The following is a 25525-nucleotide window of genomic DNA, read 5'->3' as shown; positions in this document are numbered from 1 at the left end:
TGCAGGGTTATGTTTTGGAGTATAACAATGTTCTATAAAGTTGTAAAGCAGACAATTACAAAAATTTTAATATATAGACATAAGGGGTTTGCTTATAAACATCACCAGTTATTGCGATTTTACGAAAAAAGGTTTTGAAAAATGTTGGTCGTCGTCGATCATGGCCGTTCATGGTCACCCGCGACTAGGGCGTCCAATTTTGAATTTCCCGGAAAACGGGAAAAATATTTTTCAAATCCCGGGAATTCCCGGGATTCCGGAATTTTTTTTAAACAGTCAAAATCTATGTATTCATTAAATTGGTTATGTTTTTCATGCACTCAATCGTAGAATAAGCTCAATACTGTTAATTGGTGATAATCTTTACTTCAATCTGAACAAGAACAACAGTTTTTAGTATGTTTAAAAAATCTTGAAAATTGTTGTTTTTTGTTCTTTGTTATGCTTTGGATTTTTAATGAATCATAATTTTTAATCCAATGTGATTCAAATTATTTCATATTCATAATTATACAGTTCTTATTAATATATTTCTTTTATATTTTTATATGAAATGACTACAAAAGCTTTAAAAAAATCATTGAAACTGTAAAAAAAAACAAAAACAAATAGAATGAAACTATCAAATGTAAAATTTTAGAAAAGTTTAGATTTTATGTTTTATATGAAATATATTTTACAAACTATCTTTAAGTCACTTGTGCCAACTGGGGGGAATCGGGACTGCAGTCTGAAAAGGTACAAGATATTTTTGAGCAAAAAAAATTGAAAATTTGTGTACTAATTGTTTTGTTAATTAAAAAAATATTAGAACATTATGCTGTCTTAATTCGTTACTATTGTCCTAATTTGCTCCAGATGCCGATGTCTGATGAAAAATAATTAAATATGTTTTTTCAAGTTGAAAAACATCATAAAACGTAAATATTTAAAAAATAAATAAAATTTAATGGAAAATATTCAAAACGCTAGACATTTTGCAGATCCGTAAACTTAAATTTGAATAGTTTTCTCTTATATACCAAATAAATATTAATGTATGCCTAATTTGCTAATGCTTTAAAATTGTTATTGATTACTAAGTATTCAGCTGTTCATCTATTTCCACAACCAAATCTGAGTTTTCAGACCAAAAAATGATTTTTTTTTCAATTTCGGGAATTCTCAGGACAAAATATCAAAAATCCCGGGATTCGGGAATTCCCGGTTTAGGGAAGGTTTAGGGAGATTTAGGGATTTTTGTCCCGGGAATTCCCGGGATGGACGCACTACCCGCGACATAACACGGACGACGAAACAAAGAGAAACGCAAAAAGTAAATTTTTCAAAACTTTTTTTCGTAAAATCGCAATAACTGGTGATGTTTATAAGCAAACCCCTTATGTCTATATATTAAAATTTTTGTAATTGTCTGCTCTACAACTTTGTAGAACATTGTTACACTCTAAAAAATAACCCAGCAAAGGTAGAAAAAACACGAAATTTTAAAATGAAAAAATTGTTCTAAATTAAAAAAATACCCTTCTGAATCAATATTGATTCAAAAAGTACATGAAATTTTCCATAAAATTACAGGTTCCAAAATTTTTAACAGTCGAGTAACGGAAAATGGGAGGATTTTTAAAACTTTTTTTGTTTTTTTTTTTTTGATGAAAAATACGTTTTTTCGAAATTCTGAGTACGCCATCAAATCGGGCGTCTAGTTTTACAAAAAAGTCCCTTTGACACTAAATTTCTATCTCATCACCGTATCAAGCTGCAAATTATTGAAAAACACCTCTTTTTTCGCATGTTCAAAAATGGAAGGGGTCATACCACCCCTCCGTCACGAGATATCAAAAAACGGACCTCGGATTCGTGATCAGGGACAAAAGTTACCCCTTAGGACAAAGTTTCACGTAAATCGAAGAGGGGTCGGGGCAACTTTTCCCGATTTCGTGTGAGTTGGTAGAGAATTACCCATATATTTTTCTCAAAAGAGGCAAACATGTGCACTAATTTTAAAAAAATGAAAAACTGCGACTATTTTCAAAAAAGTAACCTAAAAATGGCCTTAACTTGAAAGAGTGCCTCTTATCAAAATTTCACTGCAGTACTTTTTAATTGCAAATTTGATTCTACTTCGAAAAATGAAGCTAAAAAATTTTTGCGACCAATATTTCGATTTTTTGAAAAAATCAGTATTGATAACTCGGTCAAAGATTTTTTGCACAACCTAGAAATTGCAGAAAAGTTGGCATTTGATGTCCTATATTTAAACGGGAATTGTCTCAACAGCAGCATCCGATTGCTTGCCTTGAGATTAATAGTTCATCCGCTAACCTGATTTATGCCACTGGTCGTATCGCTTGCTTAGGGCGAATCCCAGACCATCACCCTCCAAAACTACCAACTCCACGCGACACTTACGCAGCCCTGTTGTTTAAATTCGATAAAATTTGGTCAAACGGTCATGTACAGAACCGGATGGGGCCGGATCACTCTGGAGAGTTCCGGACAAATTGAAACGCGAGCGTAGAAACAAAACGAACTTTATTTGCTCTACTCGTACACGGAACGATCTTCTTCAACGGACACTTTATTGGGATCTGACTATAACAAAAACTACATGTAACATACATGGATCAGATCGGTGCATCTTCGCGCCACCGATCGCAGTAAGCTGGGAGGGTTAATTTGGTGAGAGTGGGACCACAGAGAAAATAAAATTAGGGAGAAAGAGCGACTTCAGAACTGCCACCTAAACAGGCGAGAATTAGTACTGCGCGGGGTAGCACCAGCCGCGCGTACCACAGTACATCATTAGTCGTCTCATTTGCTTACCTCTACCAATTCTTTACAGGTCAATTTGTTCGAATTCCACAATAGAGTTGGGAAAAAGAGCCTGCGGTTTCGCTACCTTTTTCTAAGTAAGCTAGCATCAACACTTCCCGTGCTCCGAATCCTTGTTCCTCCCCGGTGTATGGTGGAGATGGGAGCGACCGGCAATGGATGGCTTTCATGGTGCTGCCTGTTCTGTTCTGGTGGAATTGGTTTTAATTCCCTTTAATCAATTTCTAAGCAACCAGTAATGGACAATCATCACATATACATGACGAAATCCAGTCTGCAACCCGCTAAGATCACCATCTCCATGCGAATGCGAAAAGTTGGCATTTGATGTCCTATAAAACAAATTTAAAAAATAGTGTTTTTATGCAAATCAAGGTTTAGTGACAAAAAGTTAAATTAAAATTATTTTTTTTCCAGTGTAGTCCGTATTCATACCTACAACTTTGCCCAAGACACCAAATCGATAAAAAAATCCTTCAAAAGATACAGATTTTTGAATTTTCATACATCACATTTGTATGGCCAGCTGCCAAATTTGTATGGAATATTATATGGACAAACTAATGATGCAAAATGGCTTCTTTGAGCATACCGAAGCACCAAAAAAGTTTCAGCAGGATCAGAAAGTACAAAAATTCAAATAAAAAAAAAGATCGATCTTGTAAAGAATTGCTCAAACAAAGCAACCCTTTTACCATAACCGATTTGTCTCAACATTTGCACACTTACTTATTTTTACCTAAAAAAATTAACAGAGGGTATCTTTTAACATTTACCAAATTTTTCATTACATTTTTATTTTTGAAACTTAATGATACATTTTTGACTTGAGATTTTTTTTTAATACATCTTTTTGAAATTGGTTTCACTCTCTTACCAACCTGTGCGTTCCTTTTTGTATGCAGAAAGATATGAAACATGGATAACGTTAACGTTCGTTCATTCGTTGCTCCAACGTTACCTACATCCACCCTGGAAACAACACGTACGCATCGTACAAACAAAATTCAAAGGAAAAATCAGAACATCTGGTTGGTGCATGATGACGGCAGGTTTGCTTGCGTTAGACGACAACGACGAGAGACGTCTTCTGGAGAATGGAATCTTTTCCTTCCGTGAAACGACATGAATGACTGATGTTTGTCAGAGAAAGGAATCATATGCGACGGCGTTTCGTTCCAATTACTAAATAAATGTAGGTTTGTGTGTGTGTGTATGATTTGTGTTTGTGTTTTTGAGGAGAAAGTTTTGGCATCTGTCACAATGTCTAGCTGCTGTGATGGTTCTGGTTCTGGATCTGGTACAAGCAGTACACAGTACTATCTGGTGTACATCTATTTAAATTGAGTATGGTGTGGTCGAAACATTCATAGACAAATTTAGAGTATTTTACGATACTGAAAATTGGTTTAGTTGTTTTTGAAGCGAGTATCATATAATTTTCCTTTATTTCGTGTTTTGATTTGTTTAGATATTATTTTTAAGTTGATGAACTAAACTGTTTGGTGTTCTTATCTATGAACAATATGCAAGCAGGGCTACCACTGATGCTGCAAATTAGCTTTATCTAGTCCGAGTTCCTTAGAGTGAGTAAATTCGTTGTAAATTAATAGTGCTCTAGTGAGAACACAACACTAGTTTCTAACAAGAAACTCTATCTTCAGCAAGGCTCAAAATGATCAACTTTAATTTAAGAACATAAATAGGTCCAAAATATGGAATCTCGACGTTTTTGTATGAAAACCAAACATCTCCAGATAAAATCACACCCATCTTGCCAAATCGTTTAACATTCAAGTCTTGCAACGCCGTCCCAAATCCTGTACGCAGGGGCCATTATCCTCTGATTGCCGCGGAACGCCGAAACGCCTCATTACGTATTGATTCGACGATCCTGCTGCCTGGTCGTCGTCGCGCTCCTCATCAAAGATGCAACCGATGGCACTGTTAACACCTTGTACAACACTCACTCCCGGTAGCCGTTGCCGTTGTTAGCGAGCTAATCGGACAAACTCCTAGCAGTAGGCCATTTCACTTTCCAAACACGTGGCAGTCGGAGGCTGTGTAGAAATAAGGCAGGTCCGTGCTAGCCGCGAGCCTGGTAGGCCATGAAGCCAACCGAACCCGGTGATAATGAAGAATGGTGGTTGGACGTGTTCGCCGGGATTCTGGAGAGTTGGGCAAGGAGTTGTAGAAAAGGTTGGAACCATTTTGTTGTTTTGTGATGGAATATCTCTCAGAACATCTTATATAAATGTGTTTTTATAATTCTTAGGAAAATAAGATATTTTGATTCCAACCTAAGTTTAAGATTACTTTGCTTGAATTGCTAAGCTTGTGCACGTTCTGAACCGATTTGCTCTAGTAAGTCCATTCACTATCCATTAGCGTAGATTGCTGATATTACACAGTATTGAACGTTTAAATCACATTCAGCTAGATGACCCTAGTTTGTCACCTCTACAGGGTTTGTTTCCTTTTACCCAAAATACCTCACAGCAAAATCGCGACCAACTTCAACTGGCTATTTCTAAATAATATTGAATTTTAATTTGCAACGTTCATCAACTTTCGATAAAAAAAGCTTTGACACTGAGTGGTGTCGTTCTTTGAAGATGAAAGCGCTGCTGGTGATTATGAAGTGTCTAAGCAGCCCGAAGAAGATTGTTGATTAATTATGCAAATTACGAAGTGAAGTGAACTCCCTAGATTAGACGTTCGCAGGGATGACATTCCGGTCAGGGTCAAAGGTGATTTCATTAGGTTCAGTATATTTTTATTTAATGGGGTCAACATAAAAATCTAAAAATCTAAAAATCTAAAAATCTAAAAATCTAAAAATCTAAAAATCTAAAAATCTAAAAATCTAAAAATCTAAAAATCTAAAAATCTAAAAATCTAAAAATCTAAAAATCTAAAAATCTAAAAATCTAAAAATCTAAAAATCTAAAAATCTAAAAATTTAAAAATCTAAAAATCTAAAAATCTAAAAATCTAAAAATCTAAAAATCTAAAAATCTAAAATCTAAAAATCTAAAAATCTAAAAATCTAAAATCTAAAAATCTAAAAATCTAAAAATCTAAAAATCTAAAAATCTAAAATCTAAAAATCTAAAAATCTAAAATCTAAAAATCTAAAAATCTAAAAATCTAAAAATCTAAAAATCTAAAAATCTAAAAATCTAAAATCTAAAAATCTAAAAATCTAAAAATCTAAAAATCTAAAAATCTAAAAATCTAAAAATCTAAAAATCTAAAAATCTAAAAATCTAAAAATCTAAAAATCTAAAAATCTAAAAATCTAAAAATCTAAAAATCTAAAAATCTAAAAATCTAAAAATCTAAAAATCTAAAAATCTAAAAATCTAAAAATCTAAAATCTAAAAATCTAAAAATCTAAAAATCTAAAATCTAAAATCTAAAAATCTAAAAATCTAAAAATCTAAAAATCTAAAAATCTAAAAATCTAAAAATCTAAAAATCTAAAAATCTAAAAATCTAAAAATCTAAAAATCTAAAAATCTAAAAATCTAAAATCTAAAAATCTAAAAATCTAAAAATCTAAAAATCTAAAAATCTAAAAATCTAAAAATCTAAAAATCTAAAAATCTAAAAATCTAAAAATCTAAAAATCTAAAAATCTAAAAATCTAAAAATCTAAAAATCTAAAAATCTAAAAATCTAAAAATCTAAAAATCTAAAAATCTAAAAATCTAAAAATCTAAAAATCTGAAAATCTAAAAATCAAAAAATCTAAAAATCTAAAAATCTAAAAATCTAAAAATCTAAAAATCTAAAAATCTAAAAATCTGAAAATCTTAAAAATCTAAAAATATAAAAATCTAAAAATCTAAAAATCTAAAGATCTCAAAATCTAAAAAATTTTAAAGTCTTTCAATACTTTTTTTGTATGTGATTTTTTTCTTATTCAAAATATTTTTTTTTTGATTCAAGAAGCTGAGCAATTCCCCCTAAATTTTCTTAGTTTATGGATTTGAACTTATATGTGCAGCTTCGGCTTTTAGATTGAATTTATATTGCATTTCTGAATCATCTTGGATTATTTTTGTTCATTTTAATTATTTCATCAATTTGATTAAAAAAATTAAACAGCCAATCGTGTGATTTAGCTGTGTGTTTAGCTCAGAAATTTTCGAAATAGTCAAAACTTTTATCAAATATATGCAAAAACTCTTTAGATATAATCAATCTAAACATTTTTAAATGTGAGGTTTTTGTTTAAAATTTGAAAATACTTTTAAAAGTAAGATCAGATTATGCCAAAAAGGTTTATTTTAAAATATTAAATATCAGACCGACAGTTAGAATGGAAAACAGACTCCAAAAAATTGTCCATTTCAAAAATATAGAAAATTTAGAAATTTTTTTGAAGCACAGTTATTTTAAAAATCGAGTACTAAAATGGGTGCATTACAATAATTTTTGTTTTGAACGTTGAATTTACCACATGGATGTTTGACAAAAAATGTATTTTCGGCACTAGTTGTATTTATCCAACTCGGTAAAATATTTGTATTGCAACTTGTTCTATTAACTTTTTTTTTGCAATTCTTCTGTGAAACTATCAAGTTTTCCAAGTGGAGAAACGAAACGGCCTACTTTCCCCTACCAAAAATTACGGAACATTGATACCGTTTAATACCAGTGCTGAAAAGTTGAACTTTTCAACACTAGTATAGAAAAGTAATTTTTTTTATTTGTTTTTTTAACGGTGAATTTACTAAACATATAAATGTTCACAACACATAAAATTTCATTCTAGAAGCGTTTTTCGGAATTGCAAAAAAATGTTGTGAGCAACATTTTGCAAAACTTGATTTTTGCAGCACTCGTCGTATTTATTCAAGTCCTCATTGGATAAATAAACGACTCGTGCTGAAAAAATCTTCTTTTTGCAACTTGTTGCATAAACTACTATTTTGCAATTCCGAAAAAATCAACTCTACTTAAAAACCAAAACAGTGCTGAAAAGATTTTTTTCGGTACTATTGCTTAAAACATGAAGAAAGCCTGACAGAGAAAGTTAGTTTTATCTTTTTTGTAATGCTTCATTTAATTATTATTGATCAAAATTATAATTGAACAATTTTCTTGTTTACAAAATTCGTGCGACCGCGAAATCGTGATGTTCCTTCATTGTTCCTGAATGCAGAACACAATTTTCAAAGTTATTTCTCTTTTTATTCTAACCAAGTGCCTAATTAAATCAACCAAGGGGAAAAAACTTTACACATGGACTTTTTATAATGGAATTAATTGTGCACACTTCCCTGAGCAAATCGCATAACACAGACGGAAGGCCATAAAAAAATCTCACAAAAAATCCTTTAATTTCTCACAACCTTTGGCTTAAAAGAAAAACGAATTAAAATAATACCTTTTGCAAAAGAAGGATTTTCTTGACGGGGTTTTCCACGGTTTTTGTGGGTGTTTCAAGAGTGGCTTCTGGCTTGCTTTGTTACGTTTTTTGTTGTTATTTACGATCCCATCCCCTAAGAGGGTGCAAGTGGTTTGTAATTAAATTTTAATTTTTTTCTGCTGTCGTAAGTCCAGTGATGGTATTTTAATTGACTGTATAACAAACTTTGAAAATACTTTTATTTTTTTTTTTCAAATAATTTTAGTTTTTTTTATAAATTGTTGAATAAAAGACGACATATTTTAAAAGCGAAACTTGACAATGTTGTTTTTTGAGGCCTATTCTCCGATGATTCCGAGAACCTAGCTCAACAACTCGCCAGTCCTGACAGTTGTTTAATGCTTGTACTTCCGATTTCCCTTCCTCCGTGTGTGGGCGATGTTTGCTAAATTACCATATTTCATGTGAGTAAATTGCTAATTATAGCTAGTTTATTTTCCCATTTGTTCGGTGTTTCCCCTCCCCAGGTCGAGATGCTGTACCAGCGGTACTTTCTCCGGATGAACCAAAGCAACACGGTGCACATCGTCTGGCTGCTGCTGGGATTAATCTTCATCCTGGCGCTAATACATCTGGTGTTTACCTTCATCCTGCAGCAGTCACTCGAGGGCTGTCACGGATATGACGGTGGCGTTGGCGGGGATGGCGCGGACGCTTCCGGTGAGTTTCCTTTATGGGGGTTGTGTGTGTTTTCTCTGGATTTTCCGTGTCCTACTTTTTTTTCTAAGCTGATGGGATGGCGTTCCAAGTTTACCAAGTGCCACGGGCAAGGACGAATGCATGTGGGAGTTTTGCAGTTGGTGCGTCTAAAAAAAAGCAGAATGATTTTTCATTTAAATTCTAATGCTGTTTATATATTTATACTTATATTTATATCAAACATGGATTTGTTTAAAAAAACTAATTGTTTTGTTCCAAATAGTCACAATTCTGTTTTTGCTTATGGAAAATTTATGCAAACATGGGCCGTTCAGTGGCTTCAAATTACAGTCCAGACTCGATTATTTGATGGCCTTGGCGAAATTTCACTTCGTATAATCGATTCAGTAATATTTTTTTCGTTGTCTTATTTTTATTGTTGAGCTTTAGTATGAACCCTAAACTACTTTAAATTGATTTCGAATTTTCAAATCCAAGATGGTCGCCAAAATGGCGATGATGAAATATTGCAAAAATGCATTTTTTAAATTTTACTTGCAATCAACTGTTCAAATTTCACTGAAATGGGATCGCAAAAATTCGAGTTTGATGTTTAATGTAATCAAATAAAACAAATCACCACAGAGAATTTTAAGGTTATATTTTAGTTCAACAAAAATAATGAAAACTTTTCTCCTGATTCGATTTAATTATTTTTTGATTATTTTTCGAAGATTTCGGATTGTTGAGTCTGGACTCTATTGTCAATTTATAGAGAGTCCTTTTTTTCAAAGAATATCTTAAATCTTGGAGAAACTCCAGCCTTATTTCAAAAATAACACTATTTTTGACGATTTGGACTAACAATAACATTGAAACATCCGTCGTTGTTTTTCGATCAAGATTTGGATGGGAAAATAATTATTTAGAAACACTGCTGTCTGGAATCAAAAACTTATCTTACAAGAATATGATGGTTTCAAAATTCCAACAAAAGCACTTGTTTGGTCAAAACTCCTACTCTCTTATAAAACTTTGGCTCTGGTCCTTGATACCACATTGAGAATCTGGTTCTTGGTACAAAAATGCAATGTTTCTCGAAAAAATACTCAGCATAATTGTTAATCAATATGGCTATCAATTGATCGGAATATGTCATTCATTTTGAATGCAATTTTTTTTAAATACTAAAAAATTTCACAAAACTACATGTTTTTGAAAAAAATACTTAAAGTTTTTATTTTTGAAATATGTTTCAAACGAGAGGAATTTTTTCATACAATTCGAAAGTAAGAACACAAATTTTTAAAAGTACTCAAATATCTTACAAAACTACGTATTTTTGAAAAAATAAAACTCAAATCGATATCAAACGATCGAGATTTTTCATACAGTTCGAAAGCTGTAACATAATTTTTTTTAAGCTTAAATTTTTCACAAAACCACGTATTTTCGAAACAATGTCTAAAATTTCAGTTTTTTACAATAAAGGTATCAAATGATCGAGATATTTGAATAAATTTCGAAAGCTATGATAATTTATTTTGAAAATATCCAAAACTTACAAAAAACTACGTATTTTCTAAAAAATGCTCAAAATTTCAAAGGTTCAAAAATTATTACATTCGAAATGTTTGAATAAATTCCGATTATTTGTTACCCAACTTTCTAGTGTTTTTTTTCGAAAATACTTAATTTTGTGAAAAATTTGAGTATTTTTTTAAAATGTTGATAATACAATCGAAATTTATGAAAAAAATCCGATCATTTGGTACCCATGTTGTGAAAAACTGAAATTTTGAGTGAAAAAGTCTCGATCATTTGAATTGCAAAAAAATCATTTGAATTGCAAAAAGAATTAGATTTTAAGTATTTTTTTTCGGAAAAACGTAGTTTTCTGAAAATGATGTGTATTTAAAAAAAAATGTTGTTATTACTTTTGAAATGTATGAAAAAAATCCCAATAAATTGACACCAATATTGCAAAAAACTGAAATTTTGAGTTTTTTTAGAGTGAAATATTGCAAGGAGAAATACGTATCTTCGTGAAAATTTTCATGCTATTATAACTAAAATGGAAAGCTGAAATCTCCCATATAGCTCAAATCCCCTAAGCTTAGTGCTTCAGCTATGCACGCCTCGGGTTTGTATCCCCCATATGCGGTGCTAAACCGAGGCATGACTGTACTCATCATTTGCGTAAAAATTGTGCCGAAAAATGGTTTCTTGATAAAAACTGATTTTTGGAAATATTTCGAAATACTGTCAAACAAAGTTTACAAAACCATTTTCTGACCGTTTTCAAATTAAAAACATTGTGAAATTACTCGAAAAATTTCTTTTTCAAATTTAAAAACACTACATAAAGGAAAAGCAACCCTGTCAGAAAAATATTTCAAAATGCCTCAATTATCTTTTATTGACTTTGCTGAACTGTGGGTTAGGCTTCATCCATAAAGTACGTCACGCTAAAATCAGTCAAAATTTACTCAAAAATCGCCAAAAAGTGGATTTTTGGGGAGGGTACAAAAATGGAGGGGGTGGTCTGATTTGGATAAAATTCGGGATTTTTGCATGTTTTGATAGTCTCAATAGTTCTGCCAAATTTGAGCAGAATCGGAGATGGTAATTTTCAAATTTGCATTTTTTCTTACACACTTCAGGTGGAATGACCCATAAAAGAGCAGAAAATTAAAAATAAATATATAAGAACATTGAAAATCGAACTAATAGTTTCTGAGATATCGCGAGTTGATAAATTACGGCTTATTAGACGGTATCGCATCAAAAAGTGGTCAAATACAAACTTGTAGGAAATTGGACGGGCTTTCTGAAAAAAATACACTGAATTAAAAATACACGCCACTTCTATGAGATTTATAGATTTTTAAGTGCACGATTTTTTTTCGTTCAAGATTTTTGAAGAAATAGCCTAAAATGTTAATGTAAAATGTAAAAAGACTGACGAAAAATGCAAAAAAATACAAAAGTCACTGTTTTTTGAAAAGTGGTCTAAACGTCATCATTTTTTAAAACCGATAGTGGGAATCGATTTCCCAGACAATTTTACATAAAAGTCTCCATATTGACCACTGTCCTCAGTCCAATCCTTGTGAAGTTACAGAGATTTTAAAATTAAAATGTCGAAAAAATAAGATTTTTGGTGGTTTTTGGCATTTTTTATATGACAGACTTTAATAATTTTACCGGAAAGCTCATTCAATTTTCCGTAAGTACAATTGGCTCCATATACACAAAAATGACTTTTATAGGCCTAGGATAACATGTCCACAAAGTTTCATTGAAATCGGAGAGGGTCGGGTACAAAAATACAAGAAAAAAAATCTGATTTCAGCTGGAATTGCTCGACAGAAACGAAAGATGTATCAAGGAGAAACGCTAAAAGTAACTTTTTCAAAACCTTGTTGCCTTGAAATCGCGATAACTCAAAAACTCAAGGAGGGAAAAAAATAAAATTCCGCAGATCTTAGTTCCTTGTTCGAACTTACATTGGCCACCAGAAGCTACATGTAGTGAGAGTGGCACTCCCTTAGGGAAACACAAGCAACAGTACAACCTGTTACCCAGAGGCTATTGGCAAATAGTACGAAAGAACTTACTTGAAAGATGCATGTTTTGGTTTGTTCTTCCCATGCTGAACCGCCCTGGGCAATAAAATGCATTTCTGGTTTACAACTGTAAATCCTTGGCTGTGAAGAAACCGGGACTTGTCTCTCAAAATAGAAAAAGAAATAGTTCTGAGAAAGAGATTCGAATATAACTATGAAACTCATATAGTTTCACACAAACGAATGCTATTATTTGCGCACATCAAACACGATGCATCACTTCAGACGTTGCACCATTGTTTCCGTCGTTTTGTTTGTTTACCATCAAACAGCATTGCTTTATCTTGTTTTATACATCCTTCTCTCGTTAGCACCCTGCGTCCCCTGTAATTATGCAAAATCAAACAAGATCGTGATAAGTGGACACTGGAGCTGACTGGCGGTCCCAGTCACACAGTTCAGATCCAGTACTCTGGTTGCAGTGCCCTGAAGAAGAAAAAAATGCAAACAGAACAAAAGAGTCCCCCTTTTCACGTCAGTTAAAAACACTAAACGTCCCCTCTTGGCACTGAACGCCGCGGCACGGTTATTGAAAAAAAGGTGGGAATGATTTTGACGTAAAAACAAGTGCCGAGGTTTTTCCAACCTTTTGAATCTGTAGTCATGCCACTCGCCTGGTTGAGTGTGGGCGAGGATGACGATACTTGGCATCGGTGAACACTGTGAGGGGGTGGATAGGACCATTAGAAGGGATTCCGGTTTTTTCCCCGGTTTGCGACCGGTAAGGGCTCGTTTAGAATAACGGCGTTATTATAATAGCAAAAAAAATATACAAAAAACATAAATTGAAATTGAAAGTTGAAATCACCAAAAAGTATTTTTTTACGTTTTCGCAAAAATATTTTTTATTTTAGTAAAATATTGCCACAAAAAAATCAGAAAAATAAAAGTTGTACATACTCTCAAAAAAGTTGTTGTTTTTGTAGGTGTTGCGAATAAAGCCACCGTTGTTACTTACACATTTTTTTAGCTTGAGTTTTTTATTTTCAATTTATTATTCCACATTTATTTACATGTGACCAGGTGCAGGAGGCTTGTAATCAAATCAATTCTCGCCGAACTCTGAAAAAAAAATATTTTTATCTTTTTTATTTGGCTCAAACATTGTGGGGAACTCTCCTATGACAAGTCACCCCTTTCATAATTTGCTAGATGGGTATCAAACAAAGCGAAATTTTGTATGCTTTTTCACTTTATTAGGCTTTTTTTTTGTTAAAAACTAAAACCCCCTTCAAAATCAATCCAAAAATCAGTGGCAAAAAATATAAGATCAAAAAACTTCAAAACTTTTACGAAATTTTGAGTACAATCAGCTCAAAACATTCTAAGAAGCATTCCCTTATGTACATTATTAATGTTTAAGATCTTTTAAAAATATTTTCAATATTTGTGAAATGCCGTAGCACAGTATTGCAAAAAGTGTTTTTTCGGCGAAAAAATTTTTTTGTCAATAATACTTAGATATTTTAAAAACTAATGACTGCAAAACAACAGAGCTGGTGTAAAATGCATTTTAAAACAATTTTTTCATTCAAATATTATTATCATGGCTTGTGGTTTCGATTTTTATACTTTTTTATATATATTTCTGCGCTCTTATCTTTAAAAAATATTTGCAACGGCCTAATTCGATTTGTTTTATGTGAAATACTAAAATTTTCACAAAATACCGTATTTTTTTGGAAATACTCAAATTTATTTATTCTGCAATATGAGTTAGTTAAAATGAGTGAATTAATTCGAGTATTTTCCAAAAAAAAAAAAACAGTAATTTGTGAAAATTTTAGTATTTTCCTGAAAAAGTGAAAAATCATATAAAATTTTGCGAAGCTATTTGAAACCCGTATTGTTCATTTTGCCTGGGTTCGATCCCAGACGGTCCCGGTGGCATTTTTCGAGACGAGATTTGTCTGATCACGCCTTCCGTCGGACGGGAAGTAAATGTTGGCCCCGGACTAACCAAAAGGTTAGGTCGTTAGCTCAGTCCAGGTGTAGGAGTCGTCTCCCTGGGTCCTGCCTCGGTGGAGTCGCTGGTAGGCAGTTGGACTAACAATCCAAAGGTCGTCAGTTCGAATCCCGGGGTGGATGGAAGCTTAGGTGTAAAAAGAGGTTTGCAATTGCCTCAACAATCAAACCTTCGGACACCTAGTTTCGAGTAGGAATCTCGCAATCGAGAACGCCAAGGCAATGCTGTAGAGCGAATAATTTGATTTTGATTTGATTGTTCATTTTGACAATTTGAGTATTTTTTTAAAAATACACCAATTTGTGGAAGAATTTTCCGAAAAAAGCTCTAATTAATTGAAAAATCATACGAAACTTTAATTGGTTTGTTATCCATATTGCAAATTTAGAATTGTTCTGTGATTTCGAAAAAATATGGTGTTTAGTGAAAATTTGAGTATTGAAAAACTCTAAAAAAAAAATCAAAAAAAGCATATACAATTTTGCTTCGTTCCATATTTCTAATTTTGAAAATCTCGGTATTTTAAAAAAATACGGTTATTTGTGATAATTTCGGTTTTAAACAAAAAAATCTTAAAAATTGAAAAAAAAACAAAATTTTAATTTTAAAATTGAGTATTTTAGAAAAAAAAATTGCTTCGTTTGATACCAAAATTGGACGTTTTGAAAATTTGAGTATTTTTGAAAAATGATACGGTAATTTGGGAAAATTGTAGTTTTTATCAAAAAAATCTTAACGAATTGAAAAAAACTTCAAAATTTAAATTTATTTGATACCCATATTGCAAATTATAAAAAAAATAATTTTAAAAAACACGTTATTTTGTGAAAAACATTAGAATATTCAAAAAAAATCATAGGAAATTTCAATTTGTTAGTTAGCTATATTGCAAGTTTTAATTTTTTTGTAGTTTTGAAAAATATGGTATTTTGTGAAAATTTTAGTATTGACAAAACTCTAATAAAGTGAAAAAAGCGTATAAATTTTCGCTCTTTTGATACCGTAAAACGGGGTGACTTTGATAGCCGGGGTGACTTGGATAGGTTTGCGATTTTTCCGCAAAATGAAGAGTACAATTAAAATACGAAAGGAATGGTTAAGAATCACACTGACCGTGGTATAGAAGTGTTCAAGTACCACAAGAAGAACTTTTTATAAAAATTTTGAAAAGTTTAAAATGTTAGTTAACTATACTTAAGAAAATGTTGATGAAAGTCATTATTTTAAACTTCTCAAAGTGTCATGATTTTCTCAATGAACATGATTTTGAATCGGAAAACGCAATGCATATTCGGATTCTTTGGACAATTTTTCACCAGGAGAAGGTTAAATAAGTTTTTAAATAATAAATAATATGTGTTTTTAAAACTCTCCAAATTTATAGGCAATCTCAGTTGTACAAATTTCATGTAAAATGTGAAAACTTGTGATTTGTGCTTCGAATTCAGTATAATATGCAATATAAATCGATAATTTTATAAACAAAACTATTTTTAACAAACTTCAAGTAAAGTTTTGACTTTTAACAATTTTACCTAAAATTTAAATGTTTGTTGGTAAAAAGCTTATGAACTTTAACTAAATATAAACATTGATTTTTTTCTTAAAAACTATTTCAGCTACTTTAGTGATGGTACATTTAACGTACAAATAAAGTTTGAACATCTTAAATATGATTTCAACAAGAAAAACTATGACTATCAAAGTCACCCCGGAATTTAAACTTAGAAATTTTTAAGGTAACTATTTTTCTAAACACTATTGCAAAAACTTTGTTTTTCAAAATAGTGCATGGACTTTGTGTGGCCTACCCCAGTACATGTTTTAAACATAATAATCTTGAGAAAAACCTTACCTGTTGCAAAATATTAAAAAAAAAACAAATTGAAATCCAATCAAAGTCACCCCGGTTTACATACATATTTAAGATTGAAATTTACTACATTTTTCAAAAAATATATTCAACGGAAGTATCAATTTGATCATTGAACATGCTATGGTTAAATTAATCGATTTTAGATAGATTTTAAAAATTAGTTATCTTAAAAGATGTACCCACATCCCCAAAGAATTATTGATATGAAGATAACGATAGATTATCTCAGCAATCGAAGCTTTTAAATTAAATAAATAATTAGTTTGCGTCTAATTAAATCTAATCGAATCACACACAGTAAAAACTTTAAAAATTTGGAAGGTGTTATTTTGGAAGTTTGAGTATTACCTCTTTTGTGATGTAATTTTACCTCCATTGAGACTGAAAAAGTGACATTAAAGTAGAAAAGTGGTAAAATTACACATTTTTCCGACACAAAAGAAGTAACGTCATGATTCGAAATCCGGACACTTAGTACTATATTATTTTTGTTATAGCTGGCAAAAAATCATGTAATAAGTTGGAAATGTAGAAATATCATCAGGATTTAGTATAAACAGTCAGTTTTAAGAGAATGCATGCAGAATATGTATTTTCTAACAATTTTTCATCAGAATTTGAAAATTAAAATGACTTGTTGTGCTTCGAATCCCGGACACTGTTAAAAGCTGATTCGAAATCCGGACACTTTTGCTTCGAATTCCGGACACTCGATTTTGCTTATAAATCGCACAAATTTGGACTGAAATGTTAGTGAATGGCATTCTTTAGGTCTCATATAAGCTGTTAACATCAAAACAATCGATAGTTTAAATAAAAAAGGGCTAGAATTTAAGAAAATCAAAAACATAAATTTCTGCTTTGCCTTCCCGGTGCTTCGGACGGCTATGAAATATTTCCGTTGAAATGTTTCGCATTTTTGGTAAACATATAATTTTATTTTATTTAATTGTTTTGGCATTAACTACAGAGTTCAAACAAACTTTAAATGAAAGTTGATGTTAGAATTCATCAAATTAAAAAGATTTGACATCCATAATGCGAACTTATATCCAAATAAATGATAAAACAAGTTGAAGTGTCCGGGTTTCGAAGCGTCCGGGAATTCGAATCATGACTATTATCATGATTGTTTTACTGTGTAGCGCAGCCAGCTTTCTTCTTGTCATTTATTCACACTTGTAGTGCGCCATTGCATTCGAATGCATTGAAGCATCGCAAACGTTAAAGCGGCCAGGCCTACTGCGTAAAGTTTACCGCAAAGATGATTCGTTGAAGTTTGAGCGCGAATGTTCAAACAATAATACCGTTCTGAATCTACACACCACCATACGCTCCGAGTTGCGACCCTTAGGACATTGTACTTCCACAAATGCACAGGGCACTTGAGTTTGCGTCCAGTATAAAGTGACTAGAAACAGAAAATAACAAAAGCATTACAAATGAGTCACAATGTCAACCGGGAAAAACCGATCCACAGCATTTCTTGCAAGACTTTGTGTCAGAATCCGACAGCCATAACACAACTTCAGCCGACGACGTCTGCAAACTTTTCGCCTGCTGTTTTTAAAGCGGATAAGCTTCATTTGCCGTGACATTTCCTTTCCATTTCGGCGAGCTCCAGATGAAGTTGGCCATTCGCAGAACGAAAAAAAAAATCTTCAAATGGGATCCGTACAAATATTCCACCAAAATTCAGCAGTGAGCTGCTGCTCTTTGGCCTGGTGTCTACGGCACGGCCAACTAGACCCGTCTGCTCATCCGTAACGCGAGACCAGCCACAGCCTGCTGCTGCTGATGATGCTGGCTTTCACCTACTGCTCCCACCACCACAACAGCCAACCACGTGAAAATGTGCGACCTGTTGAATGTGGAAATTTTCCACCAAAGCCATCAATAAGAGTGAGGGTGGGTTGTGTGGTGGCGTGGTTCAAGTGCGTTGGAAGGTTTGGAACTTGATACACTGAAAATATTCGTGATTTTGTGCGAAGTTTTCATCAGAACTATTAGTTCCAATCTATTTTTCTTCCTCATTATTCTTACCGCCCACATACTTTTATAATCTCGACACATTACCGAGCTCAATAGACAATTATCCGATTACCATACTTAAAGCAATATTGCTACTATTACCCACACGGCTACGTCACGACTGTCATCCACATATAATGTGAGTGAAGTCAAAATCGAACCAAGATCGAACCAAGTTTTTTGCGCGTGGCTTTTGAAAATGTCGTATGCGCATCAAACATAAATAACCTCGTAAATAACAAAAATAAAAACTTTTTTAACCTTTTTTTCTTTTTTAAATTTAATCTCAGGGGACAACTACGGGAACAGAATTTAATTCAGTCAAGCACCTAATTTTGGCATATCAGCACTGTGGTGTTCAGTGACAGCTAGTTTAAAGCTTCTTTGACTGAAATTTAATTATTATTCAATTCATTTTAAATCAACGGTCAGGAATTTTATTTCAAGGTAATTTAAGCTATTAAGATTTTTATTTAAATTTAGTGAGTTTGGTTGTATTGTATCGTCAAGTAGAACTTTGTTTTATTTATCTAAATAAATATGGAAAAATTCAGGTAATAAATGTCGCAAATATTTGCTAAAAATAAAAAAAAAACCTGTCTCAAAATAATTGTGTGAACAAAATTAATGTATTTATTTCATACGACCTTTTCAAAAATAACACGTAAGCAATATTGACAGCGCCTCTGGCGGGGACTTCAGAAAACTGCATGAGTGTCAAATCCCTGATTACCCATTTACCTTCCCATCGCCCTGGGCCTTAAACTCAATTTTCCCCCTAATCTAACTCATTTAATCGGTTTTTGCTGCTTCCCTTCCAGACGCCTGGAACTCATCATCATTATTGTCGTCATCGATGGCAACCCTGCTACCAGAGTCGTCTTCGTTGCCAACGCGATTATCGCCGAGCATTCCGGGCACGGACGCCCAACTTCCGGTCGACGACAAGGGAGGAGGTGGGGCGGACATGCTTCCGGTTTCGAACGACAACACGGAGGGGGACGATCGGCGGGGGGCACGGAGTGAAAGTGTGATTAGTGACGGTAGTGAAAGTGGCAACACTGGCGGTAAATTGGTTCCGGAGGGGGAGAAAGAGGGGGTGGCGATTAGTGAGGGTGAGTGGGAGATGGAGTGGAGGAAGTGGAGACGCCGGAGAACAATCGGAACCGGAAGTGGTGAAGGTGGTGATGAGACTGGGGATGCTGCAGGGCAACGAGTGAACGAGAGAAGGTGAGTTTAATTGATTTGGTTTTCAAGCTGTTTGATGAGGTGACGGGCTTTATCTCGATTATTGTTTATTGGATAGTTGATGAAAGAGGTTCAAGATATTGCCTGCAAACTGATTTATTCGGAAAATTCAAATGAACACTTAAGAGGGCCAGAAGTTTGTCGGTTGAATGATGCTGCGAATATTTGTAAACAGATTGGACGAATCTAGTTCTCAACAAATTTCCCAGCTGTGTTTGTTGTGTTTTTTATCAGCATGGAATACAGTCATACCTCGATTTAGCACCGCATATGGAGGATGCAAAACCGAGTCGTGCATAACCGAGGCACAGAGCTTATGTGATTTTGGCTATATGGGAGACATTGGCTTTAATCGTACGAAAAATCATGCAAACATAAAAAAATTATAGTGTTTTGAAATCGGGATGATGCCAGTTATCCATTAAAATTATTATTTCATGAAAATTTTCACAGAAATACGTATTTTTCTTGTATTTCGAAAATGCATTTTTTTTCTCTAAAGAAACCAAAAATATATTGTTATTGCAATATGGGTATCAAATGATCAGGTTTTTTTCATACATTTTGGATGTAATAACAACATTTTTAGAAAATACTCAAAATTTTGACAAAACTACGTCTTTTTGAAAAAAACTCCAGATTTCAATTTTTGCAATATGGGTATCAAACGATCGGGATTTTTCATACATTTCGAATGTAATATCAACATTTATAGAAAATACTCAAAATTTTCACAAAACTACGTATTTTCGAATAAAATACTCAAAATTTTCGTTTTTACAATGTGGGTATCGAAAGATCGGGATTTTTTCATACATTTCGAATGTAATAACAATATTTTTTTAAATACTCCAAATTTTCACAAAACTACGTATTTCCGAAAAAAGTACTCAAAATTTCCGTTTTTACAATGTTGGTATCAAACGATCGGGATTTTTTCATACATTTCGAATGTAATAACAATTTTTTTTGAAAATACTCAAAATTTTTACAAAACTACGTATTTTTTAAAAAATACTCAAAATTTCCGTTTTTACGATGTGGATGTCGAACGATCGGGATTTTATCATATATTTCAAATGTAATAACATTTTTTTTTGAAAATACTCAAAATTTTCACAAAACTACGTATTTTCGAAAAAAATACTTAAAATGTCCGTTTTTTCAATGTGTACGTAGTTTTGTGAAAATTTTGAGTATTTTCAAATGTTTGAAAAAATCCAGATCGTTTGATACCCATAGTGTAAAAATTGAAATTTTGAGTATTTTTTTTTTCGAAGAAACGTAGTTTTGTGAAAAGTATTTTCTAAAAATTTTGTTATTATATCCGAAATGTATGAAAAAAAACCTGATCATTTGATACCCATATTCCAATAACAATATATTTTTGTATTCTTTAGAGAAAAAAAAATGCATTTTCAAAATACAGGAAAAATACGTATTTTTGTGAAAATTTTCATGAAATAATAATTTTAATGGATAACAGACATCATCCCGATTCCAAAACACTATAATTTTTTGATGTTTGCATGATTTTTCATACGATTAAAGCCAATGTCTCCCATATAGCCAAAAACCCATAAGCTCTGTGCTTCAGTTAAGCACTGGGTCGTGCAGCTGAACGGTGCAAAACCGGGGCAGTGCAAAACCGAGGCATGACTGTTCACGTTTTGCTTTGTCAAAAAAGTAATATTCCATGCAATTTTCATTTTTTTTTTTGTAGAGCTAGCTCCCAAAATTGTATGGACACTTGCGGGGCCATCCATAAGCCACGTCGATACTTAAAGGAGAGGGTTTCCGTTCCATAAGAAGACCTTATTTGAAATTAAAAAAAAAACACGTTGTTTATGGATGGCCCCACAAATCTCCATACAATTTTGTAAGCTGGTCATACAAAAAAGTAATATGTAAATTAAATTTATCTTGAGCATGATTTTTTTAAATCGAATTGGTGTCTTCGGCAAAGTTGTAGGTTTTAAGTATAGAGTTTATTTCAGTTCACCTTTTTTGTTGAAAGTTTAGTTCCCGAAATACGATTTTTCTTTATTTTTGAAACTTTTTATTTGTTTCAGGGGCCAACAAAGGCATTAATTTACAAAATGCATAGAAAATTTAGATTTTTAGGAAATATTGTACATAATGCAAAATCTAATTTTCAAACCGTTAATACTTCACACATGTTTTGGTAAAGTGCAGTTTTCAAAATGTAGGCTTTTTAAAAAGATAAATTTTCATCAAAAATCTTATTTTTGCAATTGAATTTGTTATTTTTGCTCAACAATTATTTGAAAAACTTTGAAAACTTCTGTGAGTTTACATTTGCGCTTCTAAAATTTGGAATTTTGTTTGAAAGTAGAATATTATTAGTGTTATTTGATATAAGAAAAGTTTTTATTTTGGGAAAAAATATAAACTCAATTTGTATTGGCCTGGTAAATAAACAAAACTACACGGAATTCAAATCGATTATGATAAAACTTTTTTTTTCAAGGGATATTTTTTTATAGATTCCTATATAAGATTCATAGATATTGATGCTTGAAGAAACAAATATTTAGGAAAGAAATTAACATTTCATTTACAAAATTAAATCTATTTTTCTATATTGTATATATATTTTGATACTATTTTCATTTTGTTTTAAGTTAAGTTTGAAAAAAGTTTAATTTCTAATTACCCGGGCAGACGGTAATAACAAAATTCATAATATTTCAATAACAAATCCTGTTAAAATAACAAACAGTGTTATTATTTTAACCTGAAGTTCAACTTCAAGAAGAAAAATTAATAACAGTTTCTGATAAAATAACAATATTTGGTATTGAAGTGATATTATATTGAAAATGTTTAATAACACGCCAATAAGAGGAAATGTTATACATTTCAAAACTCTCCTAATAACAAAATTTGTTATTCGTTCGGTATACTGACTTAGAAATAAAATTACCACAAATCGCACAAATGGAAAAGTTTCTAAGTGTCCATAACACAATCTGTTATTATTTTTCTTTTGTTAAATATGTTTAGATCTTTGGGATAATTTTGTCTAATTTCGTCGGGGTCAATATTTTGGCCATGAAATGGGGTCCTTAAGCTAAAATTATTCTAAAAAGTTGAAATATTGGAAGTTGATTTTTTAAATTATTTGATATACCCCCTAAGGGACTTTGCTAAAATTGGCTAGAACTATGGGATAATTTTGACCAATTTCGTCGGGGTCATTATTTTGGCCATGAAATGGGGTCCTTAAGCTAAAATTATTCTAAAAAGTTGAAATTTTGAAAGTTGATTTTTTTAATTATTTGATATACCCCCTAAGGGACTTTGTTAAAATTGGCTAGAACTATGGGATAATTTTTACCAATTTCATCGGGATCATTATTTTGGTCATGAAATGGGGTCCTTAAGCTAAAATTATTCTAAAAAGTTGAAATTTTGAAAGTTGATTTTTTTAATTATTTGATATACCCCCTAAGGGACTTTGTTAAAATTGGCTAGAACTATGGGATAATTTTGACCAATTTCGTCGGGGTCATTATTTTGGCCATGAAATGGGGTCCTTAAGCTAAAATTATTCTAAAAAGTTGAAATTTTGAAAGTTGATTTTTTTAATTATTTGATATACCCCCTAAAGGACTTAGTTTAAAATGGTTAGAACTATGGGATAATTTTTACCAATTTCGTCAGGGTCATTATTTTGGCCATGAAATGGGGTCCTTAAGCTAAAATTATTCTAAAAAGTTGAAATTTTGAAAGTTGATTTTTTTAATTATTTGATATACCCCCTAAGGGACTTTGTTAAAATTGGCTAGAACTATGGGATAATTTTTACCAATTTCATCGGGATCATTATTTTGGTCATGAAATGGGGTCCTTAAGCTAAAATTATTCTAAAAAGTTGAAATTTTGAAAGTTGATTTTTTAATTATTTGATATACCCCTAAAGGACTTAGTTTAAAATGGTTAGAACTATGGGATAATTTTTACCAATTTCGTCAGGGTCATTATTTTGGCCATGAAATGGGGTCCTTAAGCTAAAATTATTCTAAAAAGTTGAAATTTTGAAAGTTGATTTTTTTAATTATTTGATATACCCCCTAAGGGACTTTGTTAAAATTGGCTAGAACTATGGGATAATTTTTACCAATTTCATCGGGATCATTATTTTGGTCATGAAATGGGGTCCTTAAGCTAAAATTATTCTAAAAAGTTGAAATTTTGAAAGTTGATTTTTTTAATTATTTGATATACCCCCTAAAGGACTTAGTTTAAAATGGTTAGAACTATGGGATAATTTTACCAATTTCGTCAGGGTCATTATTTTGGCCATGAAATGGGGTCCTTAAGCTAAAATTATTCTAAAAGTTGAAATTTTGAAAGTTGATTTTTTTAATTATTTGATATACCCCCTAAGGGACTTTGTTAAAATTGGCTAGAACTATGGGATAATTTTTACCAATTTCATCGGGATCATTATTTTGGTCATGAAATGGGGTCCTTAAGCTAAAATTATTCTAAAAAGTTGAAATTTTGAAAGTTGATTTTTTTAATTATTTGATATACCCCCTAAAGGACTTAGTTTAAAATGGTTAGAACTATGGGATAATTTTTACCAATTTCGTCAGGGTCATTATTTTGGCCATGAAATGGGGTCCTTAAGCTAAAATTATTCTAAAAAGTTGAAATTTTGAAAGTTGATTTTTTTAATTATTTGATATACCCCCTAAAGGACTTAATTTAAAATGGTTAGAACTATGGGATAATTTTGACCAATTTCGTCAGGGTCATTATTTTGGCCATGAAATGGGGTCCTTAAGCTAAAATTATTAAAAAGTTGAAATTTTGAAAGTTGATTTTTTAATTATTTGATATACCCCTAAGGGATTTTACTAAAATTGGCTAGAACTATGGGATAATTTTGACCAATTTCGTCGGGGTCATTATTTTGGCCATGAAATGGGGTCCTTAAGCTAAAATTATTATAAAAGTTGAAATTTTGAAAGTTGATTTTTTAATTATTTGATATATCCCCTAAAGGACTTAGTTTAAAATGGTTAGAACTATGGGATAATTTTGACCAATTTCGTCGGGGTCATTATTTTGGCCATGAAATGGGGTCCTTAAGCTAAAATTATTCTAAAAAGTTGAAATTTTGAAAGTTGATTTTTTTAATTATTTGATATACCCCTAAGGGATTTTACTAAAATTGGCTAGAACTATGGGATAATTTTGACCAATTTCGTCGGGGTCATTATTTTGGCCATGAAATGGGGTCCTTAAGCTAAAATTATTATAAAAGTTGAAATTTTGAAAGTTGATTTTTTAATTATTTGATATATCCCTAAAGGACTTAGTTTAAAATGGTTAGAACTATGGGATAATTTTGACCAATTTCATCGGGGTCATTATTTCACCATGAAATGGGGTTTCAAGCTAAAATTAATCCGATAAATTAACTTTTGAGAGTTCTTTTTTTTTTATTTTGTTATATTCGCTAACGGAATTGATTTATTTATTGAGAATTTTTGAAGTGTGAATAACAAAAACTGTTATTATTTTCACAGAGCCAGGAAGTCGGAGCTGACGTTGAAGTTCGAGCTGGAGTGTGACCTCGGAGACTGCATCGGATTCATCTAATTTTCAGCAACTTTTACTTGGAGTCGGAATCTGTGAAGTCGGGTATTTTTGGAGAGCTAAAGTCGTCGTTGACGTCATATCCTGCATCCAGTGTCGGAGTTGTCTTCAAAGTATGGATTCAAAGTCGCTTGGAGGTACCCGACTCTACAGCCCTGACTAGTACAGAGGAGTTATGGCAACTGCAGGTTTATTTGCAAATTATAAATAAACCAAAACAATAACTTTTT

General features: G+C 32.0%; 1 protein-coding gene across 3 annotated transcripts in view; it reads left to right on the top strand.

Annotated features, from left to right (window-relative positions):
• Positions 1–25525, top strand: part of LOC6039340 (adenylate cyclase type 6) — a 282888-nt gene that overhangs the window by 207440 nt on the left and 49923 nt on the right. For all 3 annotated transcript variants that reach the window (XM_038260275.1, XM_038260272.1, XM_038260274.1), the window contains 2 exons: positions 8740–8932; positions 19235–19643. In XM_038260275.1, the coding sequence (XP_038116203.1) occupies positions 8740–8932; positions 19235–19643 (602 nt within the window). The remainder of the gene's footprint in view (positions 1–8739; positions 8933–19234; positions 19644–25525) is intronic.

The sequence above is a fragment of the Culex quinquefasciatus genome, chromosome 3 (genome assembly GCF_015732765.1).
Source record: "Culex quinquefasciatus strain JHB chromosome 3, VPISU_Cqui_1.0_pri_paternal, whole genome shotgun sequence".
Classification (NCBI taxonomy): domain Eukaryota; kingdom Metazoa; phylum Arthropoda; class Insecta; order Diptera; family Culicidae; genus Culex; species Culex quinquefasciatus.
The sequence above is the reverse complement of the archived record's forward strand: the minus strand, read 5'-3'. Positions and strand labels throughout refer to the sequence as shown.